The sequence below is a fragment of the Haliaeetus albicilla genome, chromosome 3 (genome assembly GCF_947461875.1).
Source record: "Haliaeetus albicilla chromosome 3, bHalAlb1.1, whole genome shotgun sequence".
Classification (NCBI taxonomy): Eukaryota; Metazoa; Chordata; class Aves; order Accipitriformes; family Accipitridae; genus Haliaeetus; species Haliaeetus albicilla.
Genome location: NC_091485.1, coordinates 43,996,336 through 44,021,872, shown reverse-complemented (window position 1 = coordinate 44,021,872; position 25,537 = coordinate 43,996,336). Strand labels below are relative to the sequence as shown.

Sequence of the window (25,537 nt, the reverse complement as noted above, 5' to 3'; positions counted from 1 at the left end):
ATATTGTTACCTAGTGGCTACATCAGCCATATTTCCTAAAAGCCTGGCTCATTGCTTATTATTGAAAAGCTTAAAAATATTTCTGAAATTAAATCTTTTCTGTTGAAGGGGCTGAACAGCAAGCCTTAGAGACAAAAGCTTCCTCTTTGCCTGAACAACTAAAATCCTTCAAGCTAAACCTCGAAGTACCACTGCTACAGGAAAAAAAAAAGGGGGGGGAGAAGAAAAAGAGAAGAAAAAAAACCATACAACATCCAAAACAACAACAAAAAATCCCTAAGACTGTGCCAGTATCCAGTGAATCTTTCATTTCTCTCTGATACTGTCCACAGATGCCACTGTGTTATTTCAGGTTTGAATCCCTGATTAAAAGGACAGTTATAAAAAGGAGAGAGTCAAAAACTCTTGTTTGTTTTGAACAGCTTTGGTTCAGATCTTTGGGGATGTGATCAATAAAAGTAAATACTATTTTTACATTCTGTTTTAATGTTATTTGCATGGTGATTTTCAATTTATTTTAAGCTATTGTGACAGAGTATAAGACAAAAATAAGTGACTAAGAGAATGGACTCTCACTTCTAATTATATTAAATCATTTAATGAGCCATATATACAGATTGATGCGAAGACAAATCAACTTCTGTTTTCACATCTCCATAAAGCTGGATAAGTGAAGGTGGCTTAAAATCATTCCTGTTTTAGGTCAATGTTATTTATCATTGTCCATACTAGGAGCTACTGTACATTGCTTCAGAATAATAGATTTAGCTGGTCTGGATGCCAGTGCCCACTCACATACCCATGTCTGACTTGGGGATTAAAATAATCCTTATGCCCCCCCCACACACACACACACCTCTGGCTAAGGCTAGCAATAACAAAGGAAAAACTGATTCCTCTACAAAGATATTTGACTTTAAAAGATACATTACAGTGCTTACATTACAATGTTATTACAATTAATATTTACAATTAGCTAACTTGATATGTGAGGAAGAAACGATAAAAACCTATTAAATGTTAGTTCATTCACTGAACAACATTAATAAAACTGTTTCATTCTCGTCCTTACATTGCAGTAGTCTTGTTTCTCTTGCTTCTCATGCTATTTGGACTTTATTTGAAGAAGCTCTTATTTGAAAGCCTTTGACTGACTTCCACATCGGTTCACCTTTCAGGGTCTGCATAGCTTTGTTTGGGCCAATGTTTTTTGCTCTGTAGTTTTCACCATTCCAGCCTGGCTGCCTGGAAAAATTGCATCTCAATTTTCCCTTTGAGGTCTTTCCTCAAATAATCAGTGTGTTTTCTTCCTTTCTACTGGAAGAAGCTTTCCCGTTCTTTTGGGTCAAGCAATGCTTTTCCCTCTTAAAGCTCTTCTTCAAGGCCCACTGACATCCTAAAGTCTGGGATTTCTCCAGTACATTATTAACGCTCTGCAGGGAAAGGGGAAACAGAGCAAAGTGAAAATACCATGCTCAACAATATGCCCCTCCCTAAAGAAGAGTGATTCCTCTATTGCAATTCAAATCTTCTGCTCTGCCACACTCTGTCTGCATTACAGAAATCAGAAGTGCTTCCCAGGCAGAGAGTCGAAGCGCATGCCCAGCTCTGTATGGGGGCAAAGCCCTGCAGTGCACCATCTTACCTCCACTTCCTCCATTCCCTTTCAGACCTGGTTTCCACACACAGATTGACTGGCCAGGGCTGGAGAGTCGCCGTGGCAAGACCCAGAGAGCAATCTGGACATGGCCTTGGTAGGTCTGCATTGTTTACTGATAGTAATGTTCACAACTGGAGTTTGTCTCTCAGAGCACAGTGCACTGAACAATTAATAACGGCTACCACACGGAGTTAACGTGTTACTGCGATGCCAGCAAAACTGCAGTGAAAAACAGTAACCTGAGTCAAGCCATATCTCTTACGGTCCCATGAGGATTCTGCAGAAACTTGCTATCACAGGAGCCGGGCAGCAGATGCCCCATCCTCTTCCAAGAGGCGGAATAAAATTGTTGTGCTTCCTAAAACGTGGAGAGATGTTGTGTCGTACTGAATCATAACTGCTCTTAGAATGACCTATAAAGTGTTTCCATTAGTCATCTGAGTTTAAAAATCATATTCAAAGTCTGTACCTTTACATGTTGTACTTAGGATATCAAATTATCTATGGAGTAATGGTGATGAGTTATTACTCAAATGTGAAAATGCAAGTCTACGGGTCTATGAATGCTCATGTGAAGGGAAACTTTTTGTCATGTTCTTTGAGCAGAAGCAAATTAATTAGTTGCCAAATGGTCCTTTCAGTCTATTGTTTGTACTTCCAAATTAAATAAATGAAACACTAATTATGACGCAGACACTCCTCTCCCACGCTGACTGATAAGTTGACAAAGGAAAAAAAAAAAAAACCAGACATGCAGATTCAGTTGTTTACTGCTGGAGTAGTACCTTGCCTTAGCAAGACTAAGATTGCCAATAGAAAGGCATCTTATTTACATTTGAAACACTCAGTTCTTGTATTCATTTTTGAAGTCTAATGCTGTCCTCTGAGAACAGTCACTGAGGGAGACAGAGAGATGGAAACGCGGGAGTAACACTATGAATCATACCCTTGGCCCAGCTATTCCGACATGCCGCCTGTGCAAGTAGCTAGTATCAGATTCACAGAAAAGCAGAGTACAAACACAAGCCCTTAGAGAGCCTAAATGAGTGTGCTGTGTGACAAGGCATCCTTGCCTGACCCTGGACGACAGTCTGTTTGTATCCTGACTTTAACAATAATAATAGAGAACCAAACGTTCTTGTATCTTTTTGTTTTCAGCCACATAATCAGAAACATCATTAATGTTCATCCCTTTATCCTTCTTAAAAATCCCGATAAACTGTTTATCCGGATAACCCCCCACTGCAGCAGTGATTTTCACAGGCTGATTATTTGCTGCAGAAAACAAGAGTAGCTCTGAGTTTCACTGAATGCCACCTCCCTCTCCCACTACAGTGTTGAGTAAAGGGAGCACATGGCTGGGTTTCACTCTCTCCTTCATCATTTTATATACAGCCGTAAGCCATACCACCTTGTGCTGTGATCCCTTCAGATCTCGCAGGCTAAAGCAGGGTCAGTACTTGGAGGGGAGATCTCCAAGGAAAACACCAGTGCTACAAAAAAGAGTTTTGGTAATTCATTGATGGTGCACTCTGTCTAAATTAGTAATGAGTCAGTGCCCTAGCTTGGTGTTTAACAGCACCGTCCTGTTAGGAAATGTTTTCTTTTGGTTGAAACAAAGAACAGATTTCATAACTGCTTGTACTTAATAAAGTTATTAAGTACGTGGCACATTTTTTTCAAAGGAGGAAGAGTGTTAAGACAAATGTCTTGGCCAAATTTCAACTTGTAATTATGTTTTGCCTACCTACAGGCAATTCCCTGTGCAGTTTCACTTGAACACAGCTTTTTTTTCTTTCTTCACCTGCCTTGAAAATACTTGCAGTGCAATGCTGCTGCACACAGTTAAACATGAGCTTCCTTCCAGTCTACCAGTATGTACATGAAGATGGCCCTATATGCACTTAGGCTAACACAGAATGGAGGAGCACTGAATTTAATTAACATTGTTAAAACATTTTGAAAGCCTCTGAATAAAGGCTTTGCAGAAGTGTAAAGTATTACCATGGTTCCTACAGTCTATTTATTTAGACTTAATAAGATTCACTTCACACACACACACACACACACAAAAGCCACCTTTTTTTGCTTTGGCAAGTAAAAGCACATTAATAAATAGTGCTGATATCCAAGGCATCAAAATTTCTTTTTGCCTAAGAAGAAACTTTCACACCATGGGCACCCTTTACTCCCTTTATCCTGTAAGAATATGAAAGACAAGTGCACTTTGCTATGTGGTGGAATGATCAAAAATTACAAACTTCGATCAAGAAAGCAAGAAAGCAGATTCTGCATTTGCCAACCACTCTCTGAAAACACAAGCTGCCAGCATCTTTGAGATTAAGCCCAGGGCACTGCTAGCTAACCTGAATTACATATGTGAAGTGAGGTTTTCAGAGAGAATCAGGGTCCGACTTATTTATGTCTTTATAGGTTGAAACAGAGTGAAAATGCAACTAGAAACAAGTTGTGAGAGTTGGAATAGATCTGGGACAGCAGCTGCAAAATACTTCGTGCTGTCAGAAGCTCTGACTAATGGACAGACGGCTATATTCCTGGCAGCTCAAATCTCCCAAAAGTTTGGAGGTTTACCTCTCTTTTCTCATCAAATCTAAAGGCGGCAAAGTGTGGGCCACTAAGTTCTATGTTTAGAATTAAAGCATCAGAAGAATATATACTGGATATATTTGTCTTAAGCTCCTGAATTAGTTCCTTCCATGCCCCACCTCTCAGCTGTTTGTTTTCCATGAATTTCTATGAACTAAATCTGCTGACCCAAGCAAGGAATTTGTTTCAGAAAGAGCTACGTTCAAATGCAGACTGCAGAATATCCGAGGAAAGCACATTCTGAATGTGTAAACTGAGCATTCACGAAACAGCCAATTTCTAATGGTACATTTGCAATCCATCAGGGAACAGAAATTTACCATGTGTCAAACCAAAACTAACCAACAAAGCACAAAAGTTTAAATGTGTTAAATATTGCAAATTACTGTAGGTTGAGCAGCAGCAGCAGGACTGAGCACAATTTTTTGGAAGATATTTAACAAAAGAAATTGAGAGAAGCTGATTTGAAAGAGAAGCAACATCCGTCCATTTAGCACTTCGCCATATATAAATGACCAAGGCATGCTTACCACTCCTTGGGTTACCTCAGCAGCCAAATGTAGAATCCACCAAGGCTTACGACTGTGGGACAGCTACAGGATGCTGAGTTTGACATTTCTACCAACTGTTGAATACCACCAGCATGACCTCGGTTTACAACACAGCTGGTATATCTAAACCCCAAGCCTGGCAAAATACTGAGTCAAACAATTGATTTCACCGTCCAAGTCTGACAAAATAGTTGTGCAGATGAAAATCGTCTGCACCTTGGAGACCCCCCCACCTCAAGCACAGGTGATTCTCCCATAATGGCCTTGGGCATATGTTGATCAAGAAGGGTGACAGACTAGAACTCAGCAATACTCCACATGGGAGCACATGAGTGCACCCACTGGGCTGATGAACAACCACCCCAAACTGCCCCCACTCCTGAGTCCTCCTGCAAAAAAAGAATGGAGTCACTCAAGAGTAACTTCATTTATTGCTCTCATGGCCTTCAGCTATTCATCAATACCACTTTATCATCAAATGTATCAAGAGTATCCAATAGATCTACAACAACAGGCATGCCTTTAATAGTGTCTAAGGGGTAAAGAAATGCCCTGATGCCTGTGTCATCAAGTGCAGCAAGTAGCACTGATCCTGCCTGTTGTCTTGCCTTTAAATATAGCAATTCCTCGTGCAGGTGTATTGAAGGGACAGTAGTTTCGCCAACTGATGCTTGAACGTGCATATTCAGTCAGTCCTAATTTGACTCTATCTTCTGCCAAGAAAGTTAGAGTAGGTTAGAGTTCCCAAGTCTAACTGTCCACATTTTTTTCATTGTAATTGACTTCAAATATTCTAAAACATATATATATTCTTTTCAATAATTAATACAATTAGTTGTGCACATGAATATTTAATAAGCCTTTCCACTAAAGGTTGAACAGTTTAAGGGACTGGTAATAGGAAACAATATTTATTTCATTGGTAGGTTTTAGGATCCTGAAAATGAAAGATGGAAATTACCTATTCCTTCTTATTGCTAGTACAGAGTTATTCCCCATAGTGATCTGGCCAGATTAAAAATCAGCATTTAAATAGAAGTCACCAATTCAAAAGAGTAGTTCAAATCTGGAGTGATTGCAATGCTTTTGCCTGCCAGCTGTCTAGCGGTCCATCAGAAATGGTCAGGCACTCTGACTCTGTTTTTTGATTGGAGCATAAGTCATCAAAAGTCACTATTGCCCTTATCAGGATTGTTGCTATCAGCAGAAAAGCCAGGAAGTGATAGCTCAGGTACCAGTAGCCCTCCTTGTTAACCCTAGGACTATGCTTGCATTCAAGTCATTATACTGGGAGATTCTGCACCAATGCTCTGTAGTTAGCAGATATCAGTTGTCTGCCCTTTCAGTGCAACCTTGAGAACTAAAATTCATTAAAATAATTTTTAAATCAATGCACAAGTTGAGACTGAACTGTTTAAAGATACTGTTGAACTGCAAAAGACTTCTGAACATTAGAATTAAAAGAAACTCCAAGGATTTATAGTACAGTGGCTAAATTCACTTCAATGTAAATTTTACATTTTGATCACTGAGTAAAAATGAATTCTTTAAAACGTGTTAATAAGTTTTGATATGTATCTACCATTGTTTATTATAATATTTATTATTATTTATAGCCACATAACCCACACAAGTTCCCAAAGGGTTAATGCAACTAGATGAGCTGAAATTCATGAGCGTAATCCTAAACAAGTGAGTTGAAGTTCTATCAGGTCTATTTCATAGCATCAGGGATTACTGCTAGCAGTCTAATCCTACTGAGCCTAAGGGAGGTACGTTGTATTGTATTTGAAATCCTGGCCAGGAAAGAACCGAAGGTTAAATGGGTGCCTTGCTCTGTAATCAAATATCACAGGCACTACTTATCTATTCAATGAACAACTAACGTAGAAAATCAATTAGGAAACAAATAGCTTCTTCTTTTGAATTTTTTTTACCTAACGAAAAGAGAGAGTGAGGAGTAAACAGTTTTATAATATATGTTTGGTGAAACTATACCATACTATGCACTATAAAACAATTCTACACATAGACTGGCAAACATTAACTAGAAGGCACAAAACACCCCATAGCAACTGCTGGTGTTTTAATGCTATTTCTTTAAGTGCTAGGGCTATTTTCAAGGCTAGCATGTGTTCGAACACAAGCAATTGAGCATCTTCTCAATGTATAAAGCAGCACACAGAAACTACGCATAAAAAAATATTAACTGACTGCAGATAATTGGACTGTGCTCAAATGAAATCACAAATACATATCCGGTTGTTTGTAACTGAACATCTTAAATTATGTATCAGTTGTGAAGAGCATTTCTTCAGCTGTGTATCATCTTTTGTTCACTTGGTTAAAATCCCAGGAGTACTGAAAAAGGCTGAAGCTCCTGCTGGTCTTTGTTCCCAGCAGGGAGAAGTCCCTTTTGGTGGTCTCGAGGTTAACACCCTACCCACCCCCCCCCATACCTGTCATTCTGAATAGACTTCACAGTCTGTGCACACAGACAAACAGCCTGACCTGGCCAGCTAGCTTGACCCCTGGGCAGGAAGAAGATCACATCTGGTTATTAATATTGGAACATTAAAAAAATGTAATCTTCAAGGCACTCAGAGAAGCAGGCTGGCAATTATACAATGTGCACTGGATGTCAGTCAGGGAGCATGTTAGCCTGATATTATGTCCGAGAATGCTAAAACGTTCATTTTGCTCTGATGAGGGGTTTCAAATACAGTCTCCCTCTGTATCTCTGGTAGCTGGTAAGAGAAGTTAGCCCAAAGCACTCAAGTCTTCAGCTTATCTGTTCTTACACTTCCCAATTTTTGGTCTGTTTTACACAATTTTATAATGTAAAACATTCGTAGTTGAAAACTGATGTAACCAGAAAAAAAAAGCCACGATTTTACAGTAGAGGAAGGCACATGGTAAATGGAACAAAACTCTCAATATTATAATTGTGCTAAACGTGCCCCCATTACATTCTCTGAATATTTTAGCACTATCCAGACTTTTTAGTTCATTCATTCTAGGCAACTGCACATTAGATGGTTTAAACACACTTAGTTTCTATAATTGGTTAGATATACAGAAACACATTTGTATATGCTTGTGACATATATTATATACACATGCATGTACACAAAGCTTTATATAGCATAGATTTAAGTGTCAAGTGTGAAATCTTAGTGCCACTAAAGTCAATGGAAAATTTACCTTTTGCTTGAGTTGGGCCAAATCTTAATCCTTTCTAAATGACAACACAGAGTCACACTGGGATATGTACTGAGAATATCAAACCCCTGGTCTGACATCTTACATAGCCAGATAATTATTTGCGCCACTGGTTATACCTAAAACAGAATGGAAGACCATGGCCTGGAGCTTGTATATGCTGTATTTTGCTGGCATCCCAGACTTATTGATGCCACATGGAAGATTTTGGATTGCCAGTGTGAACCAGCACAGATCCAGCACCCTTCACAAAGAATGCTCTGACCTCCCAAGGCACACTTGTGTACCTGTCATGTGGAAGGTAGAGGAGCATGGTCTTCAGAGAAGTCTCAAGTGAGTCCTAGAAGACAGTGTCAACATAATCTCTGTGCTTGGAACAAGACCTAAAATAGTCTCCAAAGGTAGTTATTATTAATGCTCCAAGCCCAGATAGCTTAAATCAGCTGTCATTAGTTTGGTTTTGCCGCAAACCACCATCAAGTCTTTTTCCTTGCTTCCTTTCAAATGGAAAACTTTCCTTTCAAATCACATTGAGCCAACACCCAGGATGGGCCTTCTACCAATGATGTGTTAATCTTGTGATCTGTGAGTCTGAAAAAGGAGTTTTATAGCACTGGAGGTGGGAAGTTTCCAGCTTTCCAACAGAATGCGAGCACTTGTTTTTAGCTCTGATAGGCCTTGAGATGTCAGACCTTCAAACTGAAATGCTATTATGTATGGAAAAGCTATTATAGGAAAAATGTAAGACGTTTCTAAAATATATTAGTCACAAGTCACAGCGGTGTTTTTTCCCCTTAGTATTAGTGGAGCTTGGCTTGGTACATGCAGCCATATGAAAAAAGAGTATTGATACAGTTAAAGAGCGCTCTACAAATTTCTAACATATTTTTCCTAATGCAAAATATGCAGGAGGTTCAAAATGCACGATAGTTTCCCGTGGGATGGTCAGCATACCTTTTTCTGTCTTTATTACTTAAAACAACACAGCCCAACTCAAGCTCGAGACAATAAAACCTTTATCCCACTCATCCCAAATAATTAGAAATGCATATTTGATAATGTACACAAACACTCACACATGTATACACAAGAAAAAGTGGGAAAGATTATTGGCAGAAGAGAGAAAAAATATAAAGGAGTTTGGGGCTTGGCAAGAGTGAAATCGGGCTAAGTGCTGCAGAAATGACACCGTTCCAGATGTAGATGGCACTGTGAAAATAGACACGTAGAGATGTTGGTAGAGCAGGAAGAAGAAGAATGTGGTGAGGTGGTAAACGCTGGCCGTATGTGTGCGCACTGAGTTTGCTGAGAGTAAACCACGAGGCAAGGATGACACTATGCACAGTCCTGAGGGAGCTGGCGTTTTGGAGTGAAATTCCAGGCTTGAGGCAAGAAAGGAAATGTTTCTGACAGGTTGGGGCCTTTCAGGGTGGAGGCTTTCTGGTTTTAAATAGTAGCTGCTTGAAAAATGCTCACAAATGTGGAATAATTTAGGAGGAGAAACAGACTATGGATGAGGTGACCTAGTGTGTATGCTCACAAAGTATGTCATGGTTATCAATACCTAGTAACCTGTTTTGATCTGTAAGAGATATTTAGGAGGTGGATTTCATTCTAACAACGCACACCCTGTATCAAACAGGGGAGCTGTTTTGGTGAGAGGGAAAACATTGCAAATTCAAATTCTCTCCTCTTTTTCACACCCTTTTTGCAGAGCAGTCTCTCTGATTCTTCCTTTGTAACTAGCCTTTTCTCCAGAGCACCAGAAACAAATGGAAAAACCCTAGAAATAAACTTCGGGAGAAAAACAGAAACAGTAACCATCAATTTCAGCAAGAAATTACCCAAATAACAGAACTTTTGAACTGGATAATTTCTCACAGTAGTGACAAACCACAGTAGTCAAACCACAGGAGAGCCATGTCCCAGTCAATTGACAGAGTTAAGAAACACTGTCATTTTTGGAAAACTCCTGGGCCAACTCCATTCTTGGAGTAACACTACCGAGATCAGCAAAATTACAACAAAGATGGATTTGGCCCACATTCTTCCCGTCTCTTTCCTCTCATCACCATTTTAATAGAAAACAAACAACTTTTTTAAAGCTTCAGACAAATTCTACAGAGGATGAAAAGTCACACAACCAGTAAACCCCCTGTATTTTTCCTGTATCTTTGCAAATGTTTAGACTTTTGTTTAACAATATGACCTATCTCATACTAAAGAAAACACCTCACGGACTCTGCTCATGCCATTAGCAGCTGAGTATCTTATCTTTGTGGCAAATTGAGAAAATAATCTTCACCAAAACCTGAATGCCAGATGAAAAGTCGGGGGATGGGGTGTGTGAATGAGAGCCTGGTATGTATTTTAGCAACTAAAAAGAACAACCAGTGCTTGGAAACGAATGTGATAGTTCATCAAGCCCAGAAGGCAGTGACACAGCCCAGGCAGGCTCCCTGCAAAGGTGAGCATGTGAGAAATGAAACCTACCTGAGCAAAGGATCAAAATACAGGACTGCATTCAGACCCTACAGTTTGTGACAGCAGCCGCTGCCTCTCTGTCCCAGACGAAAAGGTTCCTGCGGTCACCAGCATGCCCCCGAGCTGGCTCTACCCGGGAGCTCCCCACGACTCCCCGTGCAGGGTGGGATTTTACTCTCATCACAGACACGCTTACATGCGCCCTAGCTACTGCCCTTCCCGGTCCTTTTCTCGAGACATTCCCTGCGTGGTGTGAGGTGGGAAGGACAGTGCGCACACAGCTGGCTCTCTGCCAGCCGGGGACTCCCTGACATGAGCAGAGTAACCCTGCCCTCCCCCACGGCAGGGAACTTGCATCAAATCTCCAATTTCTTTTGCGCCATTAATGGCAGAAAGGGAGCTGAGCCAAGGTTAGAGAGCGTTGTCCTGTGACCGTCTGTTTGTTATACATTTCCTTATTTCAAGTTTTCTCCAATGACTAACGCCCTCTTTAAGAGTTTCAAACAGAAGTAAACTATTCTAAGATACAAACTGCTGGAGATAGTGAGAACCATTTAGAAGTATTTCATTTTACAGGGACATAGGAAATAAAAAAGGAAAAAAACAACAGTTATGTACTTTAACTTCCCAGAAAGAGGGAGGGGGGAGAATCTAAAGTATTTCAAACTCAATTTTGTGAAAAGATATTCAGTGAGCTACAGCCAAGATAAATGCGTATCAACGTGCCTCTTTTGCTTTAACTAATTAGCAGTATTACAGGGTTCAGTAGTGACATTTCAGCAGTAATTGATCCTCTCATGCAATTTTTGTGTATTTCAAACCAGCCAATGCATCCAGCCAGGAGAGCTGTGCAAGGACAGAGGCTGGCAGTCAGCACAGAGGAGCTGGTCACCACCTGAGAGTGACCTTGGACCCCAGGATGCTAAACATATGCAATCAGCAGGAGCCGCTAGCATTCAGCATTTTTGAAAATCAGATCCCTAATCCCTCCACTTTTAGCACTTCCCTCACCACTGGCAGGTAGCAGAGCTAATTTAAATTCAGGTGGCGACTGCCCTAACCTAGTGTTTGTATATACTCACACAGGGAATCAGGAACTTCCTGGCTTGCTCTGAAATTAGTATTTCATTTCAAATTTTGTGCTGACTTGGTGGGGACGGCATTTGGCATCATAATTTCACATTACTTCACACTACATACAGGGTAACTTAGGAACTATATACTCCTTTCTCTTCTAAACCCTAATGTTCAAGGTTTTCATGTCAAGCAGCATGAAGGCCAGAACAATCCAAAAGTCAACACAGCTCCCACAGTATGACTTCAACCACAACAGACATCCCATCTGTATTTCATGGTGTACCTTAATAACAATCAATAATACATTAAAATTAGCATTGAACAGTATAAAAAGAGCACAGTACAAAGAGTCCATTTGAGTTATGCCTCATCCTTGTAGTCCACGTGCAGAAACAACATCTTCTGGTTTGCACCAGCAAATGAATATCTTGGGTAAATTTTGCAGGTAGATGGCTAATTAGCTATTTCTGGCTCAACAAATAGTTAACTGCCTATGGGTATTTGCACCCCAAGTCACTACGTAGAGCAAAAAATGTGGGAAAGCAACAAGAGGCAGTTGTCTGAAGAGACAGGCAATGTGACACGGGGGTAAGCTGGATGCTTCTTTCCCTCACTCTCTTAATACTAGGGGGAAATGAATTCTTCCGTGGGGTAATTCAGAACCGAAGTTTTTCCCTCTTGGCTGACTAAGCAGAAGTGGCCTAACCACTTAACATGGGCACCTAACACAGAGGCAAAAAAGTCCTGGATTAGAAACTGACAGAGACAGAAAACAAGCTAGAGGAACTAACAGGCCATTTAACAGAACAAAAGTTAACTCTGGGCCTTCTAACATCAAACTAGGACTGATCTTGCAGAGGGTATAGTTGAATTCATGCCAATAAAAACCAGCCAAAGAACCATCAGGTAAGCCAGAGAGGTTTAAAGCTAGCTGAGCACACAGGTGTAATTCAGTATTGACAAATGAATCCAAGAAAATGTATATTAGAAGGAATAATTTGAACCAATCAAACATGTTACTGGTGTCTATGTTAAATGTAACTGCTTTAGGACACTTGGGCATCAGTATGAAGGTGGGCGTGGGAAGAGACATGCAATGAAAGGCAACATATTTCCAGGACAGGATGCAATAGGATTTGTTTAAAGCAGATTATATTTTTGGATGCACCAGGCATGGGACAGTAAGATCACACAGCTCCACTAAGAACAGTGTGTTCAGTTCTGAAATAAATGTATATCTCAAGAAAAATTTAGCAGGGGTAGAAGGAGTTCAGAGATCAGAGAAGGGATTAGCAGAAATGTGGAAAAACTTCCACTAAAAGCAACACTGAATAGATTTAAATTCTTTGGTGTATAAATAGTGTAAGTAAAAGAGAGACATGATAGAAAGATCAGAAAATAATCATAAAGATTATTATGAAGATATAAAGATTATATAGAAAGATCATAAAGCAAGTAAGAACACATGATCTTTCTTGTTCTGTTACCAGATGAATAAACAAACAAAACTTAATAACTTAAATGAATGACAGAAATTTTTAAAAGCTGAAAAATTATATTCATATGCAGGTTAAATTAACCTGTGGAACTCCTTCCCACTGCGTGTGATATTTGTGTACATATAAGACCACCCAAAGACCACTTTTGGGGAAAAAAATCCCAAAACTTGATTTCATATGATGATAATTCATTGTTCTTTAAGTACAGAGGACATACAAGAAGAAAAAGAATTTTCCTGTATGAGCAACATTATTCCATATTTGCCCATGAAAGATTTTTTTGCTCTGCTCTGACAAGCAATTGTTACCCAGTCTGGAGCAAAGAGATTAGATAAGGTGGACTAATGGTATAATTTGCTGTGATAGCACAGTGATTGCATACTTGGCCTATTAATGTGTTATTGCTTCTAAAATAGCATTCTCTTCTGTTACGGACAGCCACTGCAAGAGGTGTACTTGAGTAACTTTATTTGCAATGGAGTATTTTTCATTAGGACAGGCTGGAAAGATATTTCATGATTAAGTGACTCAGAAACAGCTCCAAAGAAGAAAGAAATGTTCTTTACCACCAGACCAAATCCTGGTAATTTCAGCCCTAAAAGTGTCTATAAGAGAATTATGAGTAACTGGGAGAAGGAAATTAGAACAGAAATGGAAATCCAACCTTTACTACAGCAGACACTAACATATATAGACCTTTGTACAGTATTAGGTGACAGTAGCAGCCTGGGGTATGTATGGACACACATAGTTTTAAATTCTGTTTATGCTCTTGGGAAGTGTACACTTTTATAAGCACACACACCTGCCTTTTTGCTTCCCTCCACTGCACCCCCTGTGCAAGAAACCCAGTCTCCAACAACTGTGACTTCCTCCTTAACACTAGTGTTGGATAATATCTGAGTTCTCATGAGCATGAACAACTTCAAACTCCATCTCTAACTCATTCCTCCCAGTAACAGACACTCTATTAAGCACATGTACAGATAAATATAGGCAGACAGAAAGAGAGAGATTTCTTCACATATGTGAAGAAATTAAGTGGTATGCTTAATTACATTTCTGTAAGGTCCATTTAGACTGCCAAACATATTGGGGGCCAACCTCTCACTCACCTCTGCTTGGTTAGAGACACATTTTCTTTTTTCCCAAGGCCATGCTCTGTTTCCTAGTCCAGACAGTATTGAGCTTACCTTCTAAATCTATTAGGACAAACAACTACTAGAAGTAAAGGAGAGACATTTGTTTAGTTCCCGGTGTGAACATGTGAGGCACAAAGCCTTTGAATCTGCAGAGCACAAAAGCTGAGCGAACTGGGATACAAGCTTGAACTCTGTAACATGAGATTTCAGAGTTCTCCTTTTATTGATTACCAGCTCAACACTCTTCCTTATCATAAAAAATATTACATACATACAACTCTTCAAAACTAGCATAGTTCTTATCCTTTGTATACCCCAAAATGCTTTAGGTAAACGTTACCATCTGTTTGATACTTTTGAGGTAGCTGAGGCCACAGAATTTGAGCTGTTCAGAGGAGAACTCATGAAAGAAAAGAAAACCCTAGAAAGACTTCTGGATTCAGGTCCTACATGTAATATGTTGAGTCACAGATGATCCCACAAACCTATTTTTGTTTTTCAAGAAATGAAAAAAAAAAACCCAAAAACATTCAAAGAGACTACAAAGCGTCTAACTGAGAAAGGATTTTCTCCTTCTCAAAAATACCTGCCAGGAGTCCTAATGACTAGTTCTGAAGATTTTCATCCTTTGAGTTCTATAAGCCACAGAAATTCAAGTATCATAAAGATACTGGTGAAGCCTGACATGCTGCAAGAAATACCAGTGGATATACGAACAGGGAGAGGGAACACATCGACAGCATATCCAATTCATCATCACCTGTGAGACTATCTTAGCAAGTCAAAAACTGACAAAAGATATCCACAACTTAGGTACAACATCTATTTCTGAGATGCATCTACATTGGGGCCAATACAGCAGTGCTTTCAAATCTGCCCAATGATTCTAGGTCACAAATTTCTTAATTAGTCTTAAACTATTTTGTGGCCTGTGATCTTTGTCATCTGACAGCTGACTTCAGAAGATCCTGCTCTGATATATCACAGCAGGGTCCTGACTTCCTCCTGGGTCAAAGATTTTGAGTCACAGAAGTTCCTGGACAAATAAGGACAAAAGGTTTTCAGAAACACTTGCAGTTTGGCCTTGTTTTTTCCACCAGCTTCATTCTTCCTAATCTCCAGTCATTCATTAGCTGCGTACATATCTGCAAATGCCAAAGGGTTTTTCCAAAATAGTAACATCTAGATACTAAAAGCTGTCTCATTTCAGTAGTAAAGCAAGCCTTTTTCCATGCTCTCATCACTAGCAGACACAAAGAGCAAGAATACCAAGATCCTCCTTAGACTCTGTTTCATTGTCCCAGCTGTAAAAATATCAAGCTTCTGGCCTTTCACGAAGTGTTTATTCAATTAGAAAACTTCAGTAGTTTTGCCTCAATCTATTTCCCAGAGTTTTTGTCTAGGTTACATAGAAAAGAGGCACATTGTTGTTTGAATGGAATGAAGCTGCATCAGGGGAAGTTCAGACTGGACATTAGGAAAAGGTTCTTCACTGAGGGGTGGTCAGTCCCTGGAACAGGCTCCCCAGGGAAGTAGTCACAGCACCAAGCCTGCCAGAGTTCAAAGAGTGCTCTTAGTCCTATGGTTTAGTTTTCGGTAGTCCTGCGAGGAGCAGAGAGTTGGACTCAATGATCCTTATGAGTCCCTTCCAACTCTAGATATTCTGATTCTATGATTCCGTGAATAAGAAGTGCCCTTCCTTCCCTTTTGCCGTTAGGACCCAGAGTTTTAAATTTAGCATAAGGATAACATCAGTCATACCTGGTATGATACTTGAGCCAGTTGCAACTTTTCAGGATTTCCCATGGAAAACATCTTCCTTCTTAATAAAGCAGTTGGGAGACAACTGACCTCCCCCACACCCCCAGCCAAGGACTGCTGTAGGCTCAATTGTAAGTTTAGGATGTCAATGGAAAAATTCCATACATGTCAAACAGCTTTAGAACGAGACTATATAGACCATTGGAAGTGCCTGCTAATTCTGGTAAGAAGAGTTTCCACTGTAAGCCTTTGTTTTAAACAGGGTCATCACAACAGGATTGATCTTGACATTTCTCTGAATAAGGGTAAGCTGTTTTTCTATAAAAAGTCTGGGCACAAACTCTCCCTGAACAGCAGATTCTGTGCTGCCTTTGTGGGTAGAGGTGGCTCTATGGTTCTTCTCTCCAGAAGCAGTGCAAGGAAGTGGCGTATGTTCTTTGGGACAGTTTACAACAGAGAACGGAGATTACAAATAAACACTCTTCTTTGGGCAGACTCCTGAATACTGTCCCTATATGCTAGGTTGCCTGCACACATCCAGCAATAAACCAGTAGTTATATAGTCATGTATTTTAGACATGTGAATCATGTTAACAGCATGGTTTGATTAACACTCTAGGATAACAGTTTGAAATACAAAAAATGACATTTTTTGTCAGGCAACTCGTGTGGTCAAATAGCCACTCTTGGAATAAGATTAGTATATTACCATTCATGGCTCCCATTAGCAATATGTAGCTTCCTATTCATGCATATAAGCAAAGCGTATTGCTCATATTCTTCATATATGAGAAAACCTTTTTTTTTTTTCTGTTTTTGTCACTGCCACTGCAGTAGGATGCCCCTGGCATGGGAATCTGCACACTTCATCATTCAAGGACTACCTTTGCTCAATTTTTGTTCCCTTCAATGCCCCCTGCCTTTAAAAGCTAAAGATTATCTTAAAGCCTTCCCTCCCACAGGGAGAGTAGAACATACAGTTTCCCCTGAGGCTATGGTGCACAATACTCTCTGTATCTGTCTGCTGCAGAACTGCAGGGCTGGCACCTTCTGCTGCAGACCAAGGGGGTCATGACATCCTCCTTCATGGCTGTCCACAAAGCGAAGGTCTTGTGGCTCTTAGCAAAGCTTCACTTTCTTTATGTATCAGCACGAGGATGTACAATCATCATTCTGCACTATCTGCCTGTATTAAGTACACCAGCCTAACAGACAGACCACCAGGATCAAAAAATGTTACAAGCTACCGCTTATGATTTATGTTTTATTAACATAAAAACCCTACCCACATTTAATGTAATTACTACCTATTTCCTGTTCTACTGTATTGTATTTTGCCCACAAACATACACATGGAAGTTTATCCAATAAAATATGTCTCCTGCATTGTGCCCAGTTCTTGCTAAAACCAACAGAATTGGTATTACTCAGCATTTCACATCAGCCTCTTCACTATCTTTCCTCACAAAATCTGACTGGAGCATTGCTCCAGTGGTACCCCAAAGGAGGAAAAAAATAAATGCGGAAAATGAATTTGTCTATCTAGCAAGACAGACACATATAGAGCCAATACAGTCTCAAGAGCTGTGTATCAAACAGCTCAAAGCTCAGTCCTGTACATATGAGGTCTCTGAGGTTTTATTCCCATCAATCCTCCCATAATTTCCCAACTCTGGAATTTTGTCTGGACAGACTGACAAATGCATGGGCCAAGGGAAAGTTTCTCCTGAATCACTTAGCAAAAGCAATAGCAAAGCTGAAGTACACATATGCATGTCAAAATATAACTTTCCTGTCATGTCTCAGTCTTTTTTTTTTTCAGTGCTTGTTCTTAAATACATGGAAGAGATGGTGGAGAAAAATCCCACCTGGGAGAGTCTGGTAAACTGTAATTACAATTTTAGAGAAGGCACCTGTAGTGAGTTGCATAGTATCAGCTAAAATCTCCTAAGGGTAACAAGAAAATCTATGTTGCAAGGCTGGGAGGGAGTGGCTGCTAAATCCATAGCTGCAATCTATTTATGCACATATACACAGGCACTCACATTGACATAATACTCTTACATATGCTATATACTGTGTCTCTACTTTGAACCTCAGTCAGAAATAATTACATATTTCTCTTAATGTCAGAATGAAAGAACTCCAGGCACAAAAAACCAGCTGTTATACAGCCATTTTGTGTGTTGAGCATACCGAATAAACGAGGCTGATTCTCTTTATGCTGCTTTTGCTCTCCTCCTTGCTCACTCTTCCTGCTCTGCAAGAGGAGCTATGAGCTGGGGCTCCACTGGGCAGGCTGCGCATTGCAAGTCCTGTCCAAACAGTCTGGTACAGCCTCCTTTCAAAGAGTAGCCTTACACATCCTCACCCAGGGCAGCACACAGACTGGGATCCTAGACAGCATTTCAATGGAAGAACATGGGGATTCTCTAAACCATGATTTGAGAATACCTTTCTGCTTTAGCAGTGTACCGTAAGCTGAATATAATGCCTACTATTTTTCACAAGGACCATTACAGAGGACTATCTGAAAGCCAGACAACATCTGAATATCAATTAAATATACATGACATATAATGTGAAAATTATTTCTCTACTATTAGATTTTAAATTTAAAATAAAAAAGAATAGGATTGAAATTACTATTCTGCTAGCACACAATTTATTTGTTTTTTTTTAAATAAATGTACTTGTCTATAGTGTATAAGTAAAAACCATAGGCATATATGTTATGTATAACTATGTACAGCTGACTACACAATGTGTTCTCTGAACATTCATTTCTCTTCATACATGTAAGTACAACAGCATAATCTGAATTACAATAACTAAAACTTGCAGTGGAAATGAAATTTCATAAAGCATTTAAAACCTTAAATGAACATAAACCTGAAAGTACGATAAAAATTGAAATATCCTCTACCGTGAGGTTTATGTTTAGCAACAAATTAGAATAACTTTTGTTTATCACTGGAAACAGCTTTCTTCACCTAAACAAACAACAAGAATAAGATTAAGCAAAATATGTTTTGGCTCCTCAGATGTGCAGACATATTCCAATTTCCTTTCCACAATGATTTTTATGCAAATCAATGCTGCACAATCTCCTGACCTCTTTTACCATCATACTGGGACAATGACAGTTCAATAATTGGACTGGCACATATCTAGGATATTTGATTTTAAATTAAAAAGTTAGTGCAGGACAATTGAAATGAAAAGAATGTGACTTTCTGTTAATTCCGGACTGATCAAGTATCAACGTTTCATGCCAAACAGAGTAAAGCAAACAACGTGATTGGGGCTGTTAGTCCATTCATCCTCGTATGCATATACTTCACACCCCCCACCTCAGTTGTTAATTCCTAACAACGATGCTTTCATCCAGAACAAGGATAATGAGAAAAACCCAAGCAGTGTTCCTTGGGGAACTGTTACACTAAAAGTTACCTAAGGACTAAATCCCACTTGTGCCTCCTGCACGTGATAAAGATGAGGAAAGCATTCAATATCCTGGCTGATTTAAAATCCAAATATGCAAACAGCATTATGGAATCCAGACAGACTATTCTGCTTCGCTGATGACAGATGCAGAAAAAAAGCTAGTCTAATTAAGATTTTGACTTTGAACCAGCAGAGGAGTGGACACCTCGCTTTAAAAAAGCAGTGCATAACCCCAGCTGAAGAGCAGGTGCTGCATGGTATTTGCATTTCCTGCAGAGGATGCTAGCTAGCAGGACCAAGCAGTTGACCGTGAAAATTCTTGGCCCTAAGTGACCCAAGGACAGACTATAAATCCATCCTATAAAATATAGTAAAAGCCCCGTTTGTTCTTCCACCCTTTCAATATGTGATGTTATACATTTGTGATTATCTCATTTTATTGGGGTCTTTAGAAAGCTGTTTATGATCATTTGTGGACAAAACAAAGGCTCATTGTAAACTCTTTTTTAAATAAGTTGGAAGGTCAGTATGAAACAAAGGGCACCACTTTCATGACTGCAAAATGCAAGCTATGCTTGTGTGTGTAATATTACAATGCACTTCAGCAAAGGGATAGAGTCCTAGCTAATTACAAAGCTAACATATAATAGTATTGCATTAGCAGCCCAAGAAATTCCTATTGAATTGCATACATCTGAAAATAGAAAGACGTGCTTGTGCTGAAACTTAATTATCTTGGCAAAAACTGTGAGGGCCAGATTCTCAGAAGACATAAACACAAAGCTCTGCTTTACACTCCCAAGGATCTAATTCTTTGTTTATTCAGATAACCTCCATCAGATAAAACTTAGGATTTGGATTGACTAATTTGCCTTATTATTTATGGTATCTACAGCTAACTAATACAATTACTACTCAGCTTGTGAGTAGGAAAAAGAATACTGCTGATCTACAAATACAAGGTCTGAAAGAGACAATCAGCGTGCTCTGCCAGGTTAAAAATGTTAATGCTGTTGCATTCCACCCTAGGCAAGGAAGACAAGCCTTTTTCAAGGACAGCTCTGACTGAAATTCTTTTTTATGGGTTCAAAGTAAAACATTATGGTAAAAAATGAATACAGCTTTGTTTGTTTCTTCAGTCATCGTTAGCAATAGACATAAGGGTATTCTGGTTTTGAGCCCATATGGAAAGATCATCAACACTTTCTGCTTCTGGGTCCTTTGCCAAAATACCATATCCCACATGCCTTTTACCTTAAAACATAAAAGAAAAGGTGTTGTTCTGGTCAAATAAAGAAATAATTTTTACTAGCATACGTCTAATGTTAAAGCTGCCTAAATCCTGCCAAAGACATTAAAACACCATCTGCAAAACAGATTTTCATTAAATTGATCAGTTTAAAGTTAAGCAGCTAGGCAGATGATGCTTTTGAGCTAACCTTTAACCTTTAACCTTCTTAAACTGAAATCAGGTCACTCCTTTTGGGTAATATCTTTGCCGTTTGAGAACACGAGAGGTAAGGTGACCTATCCAAATTGAACTGACAATCATAACATTAATAGTGTTATAGATCAATATTTTGTCAATGAAGGGAAAACCAAGGTGGTTTTCACACAGCTGAGTATTAGTCTGCTAACTGCTGCCTATCACTTTCCCTGAGCCCCTAAACAGTTGCATAGATGATGTAAACTGCAGTAAATATCCAATATAAAAGTAATGTCTATTAAAGCTATTATCAGCTAATGGAATAATATTTTTGATGGACTAACTTCAAATACTTATTTGTGATTAGAAATTGATCATGTCATTCAGTTACTTGGTTAACTGAAACTTCTTTTTAGTCACTCCAGTTTACTTTGCAAAAAGGCTACCCTGTATGTATTTATTTATTTATTTAAAGTATTTGGAAACTATTTTATGAGCACAGGACGTGATATATGCAGTTCCCTGAATCAAAAGCTATTTGACTAAGCTACAAAATGGCTTCCTTAAGAGCAGTTCCAGCTATATGTACTTTATATCCACAGAGACAGATCACTGTCCTGCCTTAGCTTCCCAAATCTGCAGAAGTTGAACGCTTCCTCCTGCAGAATGGAAATGCACTCTGTTGCTATAGAGGCTTTCTCTGTTTACTTGTGGAGTCATTGAATGCTCCTTGATGGACGCAGTGAAGGACTTGTAACTCTTCTGTGGTTTAATTTGCTAATATCGAGCACCACAATTCCACATGTAAGTCTTTGGGAAATTCATTTAGGCCAAGCTGAGTTCACTCAGGGTAAGGCCATCTTTGTTCTGGTTCCTAGCAGCTGCATTACCAACACCATTTGAATACTGCACTTCTGTAAGGAGCAATCAGGCCATTTCTTTTTTAAATAACTTAAAAAACAGCTAAAGGTTTCACTTTGCCACATTTAGAATCTAACTCTAAAAGTGACATTTCAGTACTGCCTAAAATTATACAGCTTCAGAAGAGAAGCTCTGATGTTCATGGTCGCTTTAAAAGCTACTGTTATGAAAAGACATCCTTTTATTTCATCAATAGTTGAGCACAGGAAGAGAAATCAAGCTGTTACGGCAACATTTATAAAAAGAAAATTCACAAAACAATAACATTTAAATAAATATAAATTACTAAAGAAAAAACTTTGAGGTACTTGACAAAGCAAAGGAACAAAGTCACAGATTCTTTTTCTGTGCTTTCAGATGGTTTTAGTATTAAAGTTTTTATTGCCAAACCATATTCACAGCACCTTAATTTTAAAAGAGTTAGAGGAGCTGCTTGAATATAAACACAATTCATGAATATTCGATATCGCTCCCAAGGCATATATCTATTATTCATACAAATTAATGTTCTTTTTTTCCTTAGGTACTCTAAAAGTTTATCTGATGTATGAAGAGAAAAAAAGTTTACAACTCTCTTGGTGTCAACAGCTTCACCAAGACCTGACGAAGCTATCAAGTCTGCTAGCAGATAACTTTACAGACTTTCAAAATCTCATTTATTTCCACCTTGAGGCCTAAATGTACACCCACAACTAAAAGTAAAGTTTTCTGGGTGACTTGCAGAGGCATTACATTCTGTTATAAAGCACACACATCTAGAACATTTTGGTTATTTGGGACACATTGTAGTACTGCCAACCCCAAATCTTAAAAAAATACTACTACTAATACTCCAATTGATACTTTAAATAAGTCATTCTTCTCCTTCAAATTAGCCTTAAAATGAGATTATATAAAAATAGTGTGTGCACGAGTACATGCTATCTGCTTTCTGCCAGTTGTTAAGCCTAGCGGGGTTCAAATTTCCAAGCTTCTCTGAGAAGTCATGAGGGACAGAAACTTTAAAAAGCTGAGATTCTCCCTAGCAATCCTACGGACAAGTCTTTAAAAATACATTATCAGGAGACTTGCAACCCTATAGTTACCAGCAGTACACTTTCAATTGTCCTTCTGTAGGACACGAGGGTGTCTAAGCGCTTATGCATTCCTTCTCCACTGGGATGTCTTTTACACTAACTGATTCAGATACTGAACTTAAAAGGTTAGCGATGGTCATTTGCCATGTACAACAGCTGCACCACAAAGGCACTACTGAATTGCTCCATCTAACAAATCAGTATATGGCAAAGAAGCAGGTTCAGCGACAGGACATTTTTAGTGATGAGGGCTCAGAGATGAGACTCACTCTCTTAGTATGTTAAATCAAATGTTTTGCAGGACATGCTGCAAACCCTAACATATTTGACGAAGATTTCTCTAGAGATCGGGTTGAGTGAGTGAGGAGACAGTGCTGTTTTGAGTAGACAGTTTGTACCTTGCAACTCCATAGCTATGCCTATAGCTTTATTGAAAAAAATAAGCAACTGGCATCTTATTTTCCACAATTTCTGAAGCTTTGCCAGTGAAGCCATCTGAGAGAAGCCCTCTGCCTTCCCACCTCTCATTCTATCATTCCTGTCTGTGACACGGTTTGCAGCAGCATCTCTCTGAATGGTGGCATTATAAAACAGATCATTGAAATCATCCAGGTGGGGACCAATAATGTTTAACTCAGATCATTTAAAAACCTGACTTAGAGTGTGGCTGCACAATCAGTGTAAGTGGAGGGAGCAAGGAACCGCTTCCCGGATGACAGGAGGCAGGAACTTCTGAAGACAGTTTTGTTGCTACGGCAGACTAACTGTGCCACTAGAGTCTCAGTTCTTTTGGCACTTTTTAAAACAGGAGTCTAGATCTTTAAAAAAACCTGACAAATAAGCACAACCCTCCCACTCCCCTAGAGTTAAGGAAAAATGCAATTTAAATAAAATACACAATTAAATTAGCAGAGCAGCCAGCACTGTGGGACAATAGAATAGACCCGATCTTGTGTTACTGCCATTTTTGTCCACAGCAGATCCACCAAGGTTGCAACTATCAGGTTATAAAATGAAAATCTATGTGGCTGCCTGTGCACCCCGTGTTAGCTCGGAACAACCATTTGAACATGGTTGAACACCAGCAAAATGTTATTTCTTGCTTAAACTAGAGGTCTGCTGAGGCTTTTCTGCATTTGTTCCATGTGTACACATTTTCAACATGATTAGAAAACCAGCATAGTTGCTGTAATCAGCAGATGACTCCTGATAGTTTAGTTATCACAGATTTCTAGTATAAATCAATAGATAACACTTGCAAAATGGATTTTCTAATCATATTTAGAGCTTGTTACAATGACTAATGGTTTGCAATATTTCCTGAATTTTTATATCCCCTAGACAAAAGAAGTTTTTAATAAGTTACAAAGTTATTCATCTTGGAAATGAATGTGTTATATTTTGTACATGAACCAAGACAATCAAGCCAATCCAGTAAACACACTGCAGAAAATAAGTTACCCCATAATTAGGGTTTGGAAAAAGTCATGACAAGTTGTGTAATAAATGGTATTCATCACTCCCACATATTCATTATATCCACATAGTTTTTTCCAGTAAAGATAAAAATATAGTTGCCATTCTACTAACATATTTATCTACACCACACCCTTTCATGTTTGTGAAATATCATTACTGGCTTGGAAAAGAAGGGCAGACAAAAGGATGATAGTGCTTACTTTTGAATATCCTTGGTAATAATGTGGCATATTGCATGTGCTTACTGAAAATACCAATGTAAAGTAACTTGGCTGTGATAGATTATGGTTGCAAACAGATACATATGCCAGAAAGTGATCTCCTTCCCTATGCACGGTATGGAAAAATCATTGTTTTCCATAATCTCCATCAAGCTTCTGATCAAAATGTAATGGAGAAAGTCTGAAAGATTATGAGAAATGTAAACCCCCTCCAGTCATTTATTATGAGAGAACTTTTTAAAAAAACCTTACATTCCCTGTGTTCATAGAAAGTGCATCCTAAACAGGCCCTCGGGTGAATCAACACAACTCATCGGGAACACTCCTCCCTGACTAGCTTACATGGGTTTTGTCCGGTTATACGCATGTTCAATAAACATTTATCGTGCTGATTAATCAAAGTCTTGTTTGATTAGCACTGAAACGGTCAGCTTCCTAGTCTACTTGGTGCCGACTGCAATTGCTGTCACGGGCTTACCTTGTACAGTTTCAGGGCTGCCTCATGCCTGTGATTGGTAGTATGTAAGCGCAATTTATCCACGCTGTTGGTGTAGTAGTCACAGGCGTTACATTTTAGGTGAACCGGGTTGCCAATGGCAATACACTTCAGCCTCCACTCATTAGTTTTGCCCCCTTCTTTAATGTGAGCCACCAGTTGATATTTCTGCATATGTTTGTCAGTCTTGCAGTGGAGCTGGAAGTTCGCTTTGAGCTGAGTGTTGTAGTTACAGAGCTTGCACTGGTAGATGTCTCCAATTACAGCCCTCCACTCCTCTTCGGGGAGCGAGCGTTCACTGCTCACATGCACACTTAGGGCCTCCAGGCTGTCAGAGGTGAATTTGTTGCAAACAGCACACTGGAATAGCTTCAGCGCTGGGTCACTGATATAAGGTGACAGCTCTCCTGCAGTAAGGAGGGACAGGTCATCACCCATTAGCTGACCACTGGCAAGCCGGATTTCAGG

At 39.3% G+C, this 25,537-nt stretch overlaps 1 protein-coding gene across 4 annotated transcripts in view; it reads right to left on the bottom strand.

Annotated features, from left to right (window-relative positions):
- ZFHX4 (zinc finger homeobox 4) overlaps positions 1–25,537 on the bottom strand; it is a 152,826-nt gene that overhangs the window by 99,633 nt on the left and 27,656 nt on the right. For 3 of the 4 annotated variants that reach the window (XM_069779549.1, XM_069779546.1, XM_069779547.1), the window contains exon 3: positions 25,052–25,537. This exon is cut by the window's right edge and continues 17 nt beyond it. In XM_069779549.1, coding sequence (XP_069635650.1) covers positions 25,052–25,537 — 486 coding nt within the window. The remainder of the gene's footprint in view (positions 1–25,051) is intronic. The other variant, XM_069779548.1, reaches the window with a different exon arrangement.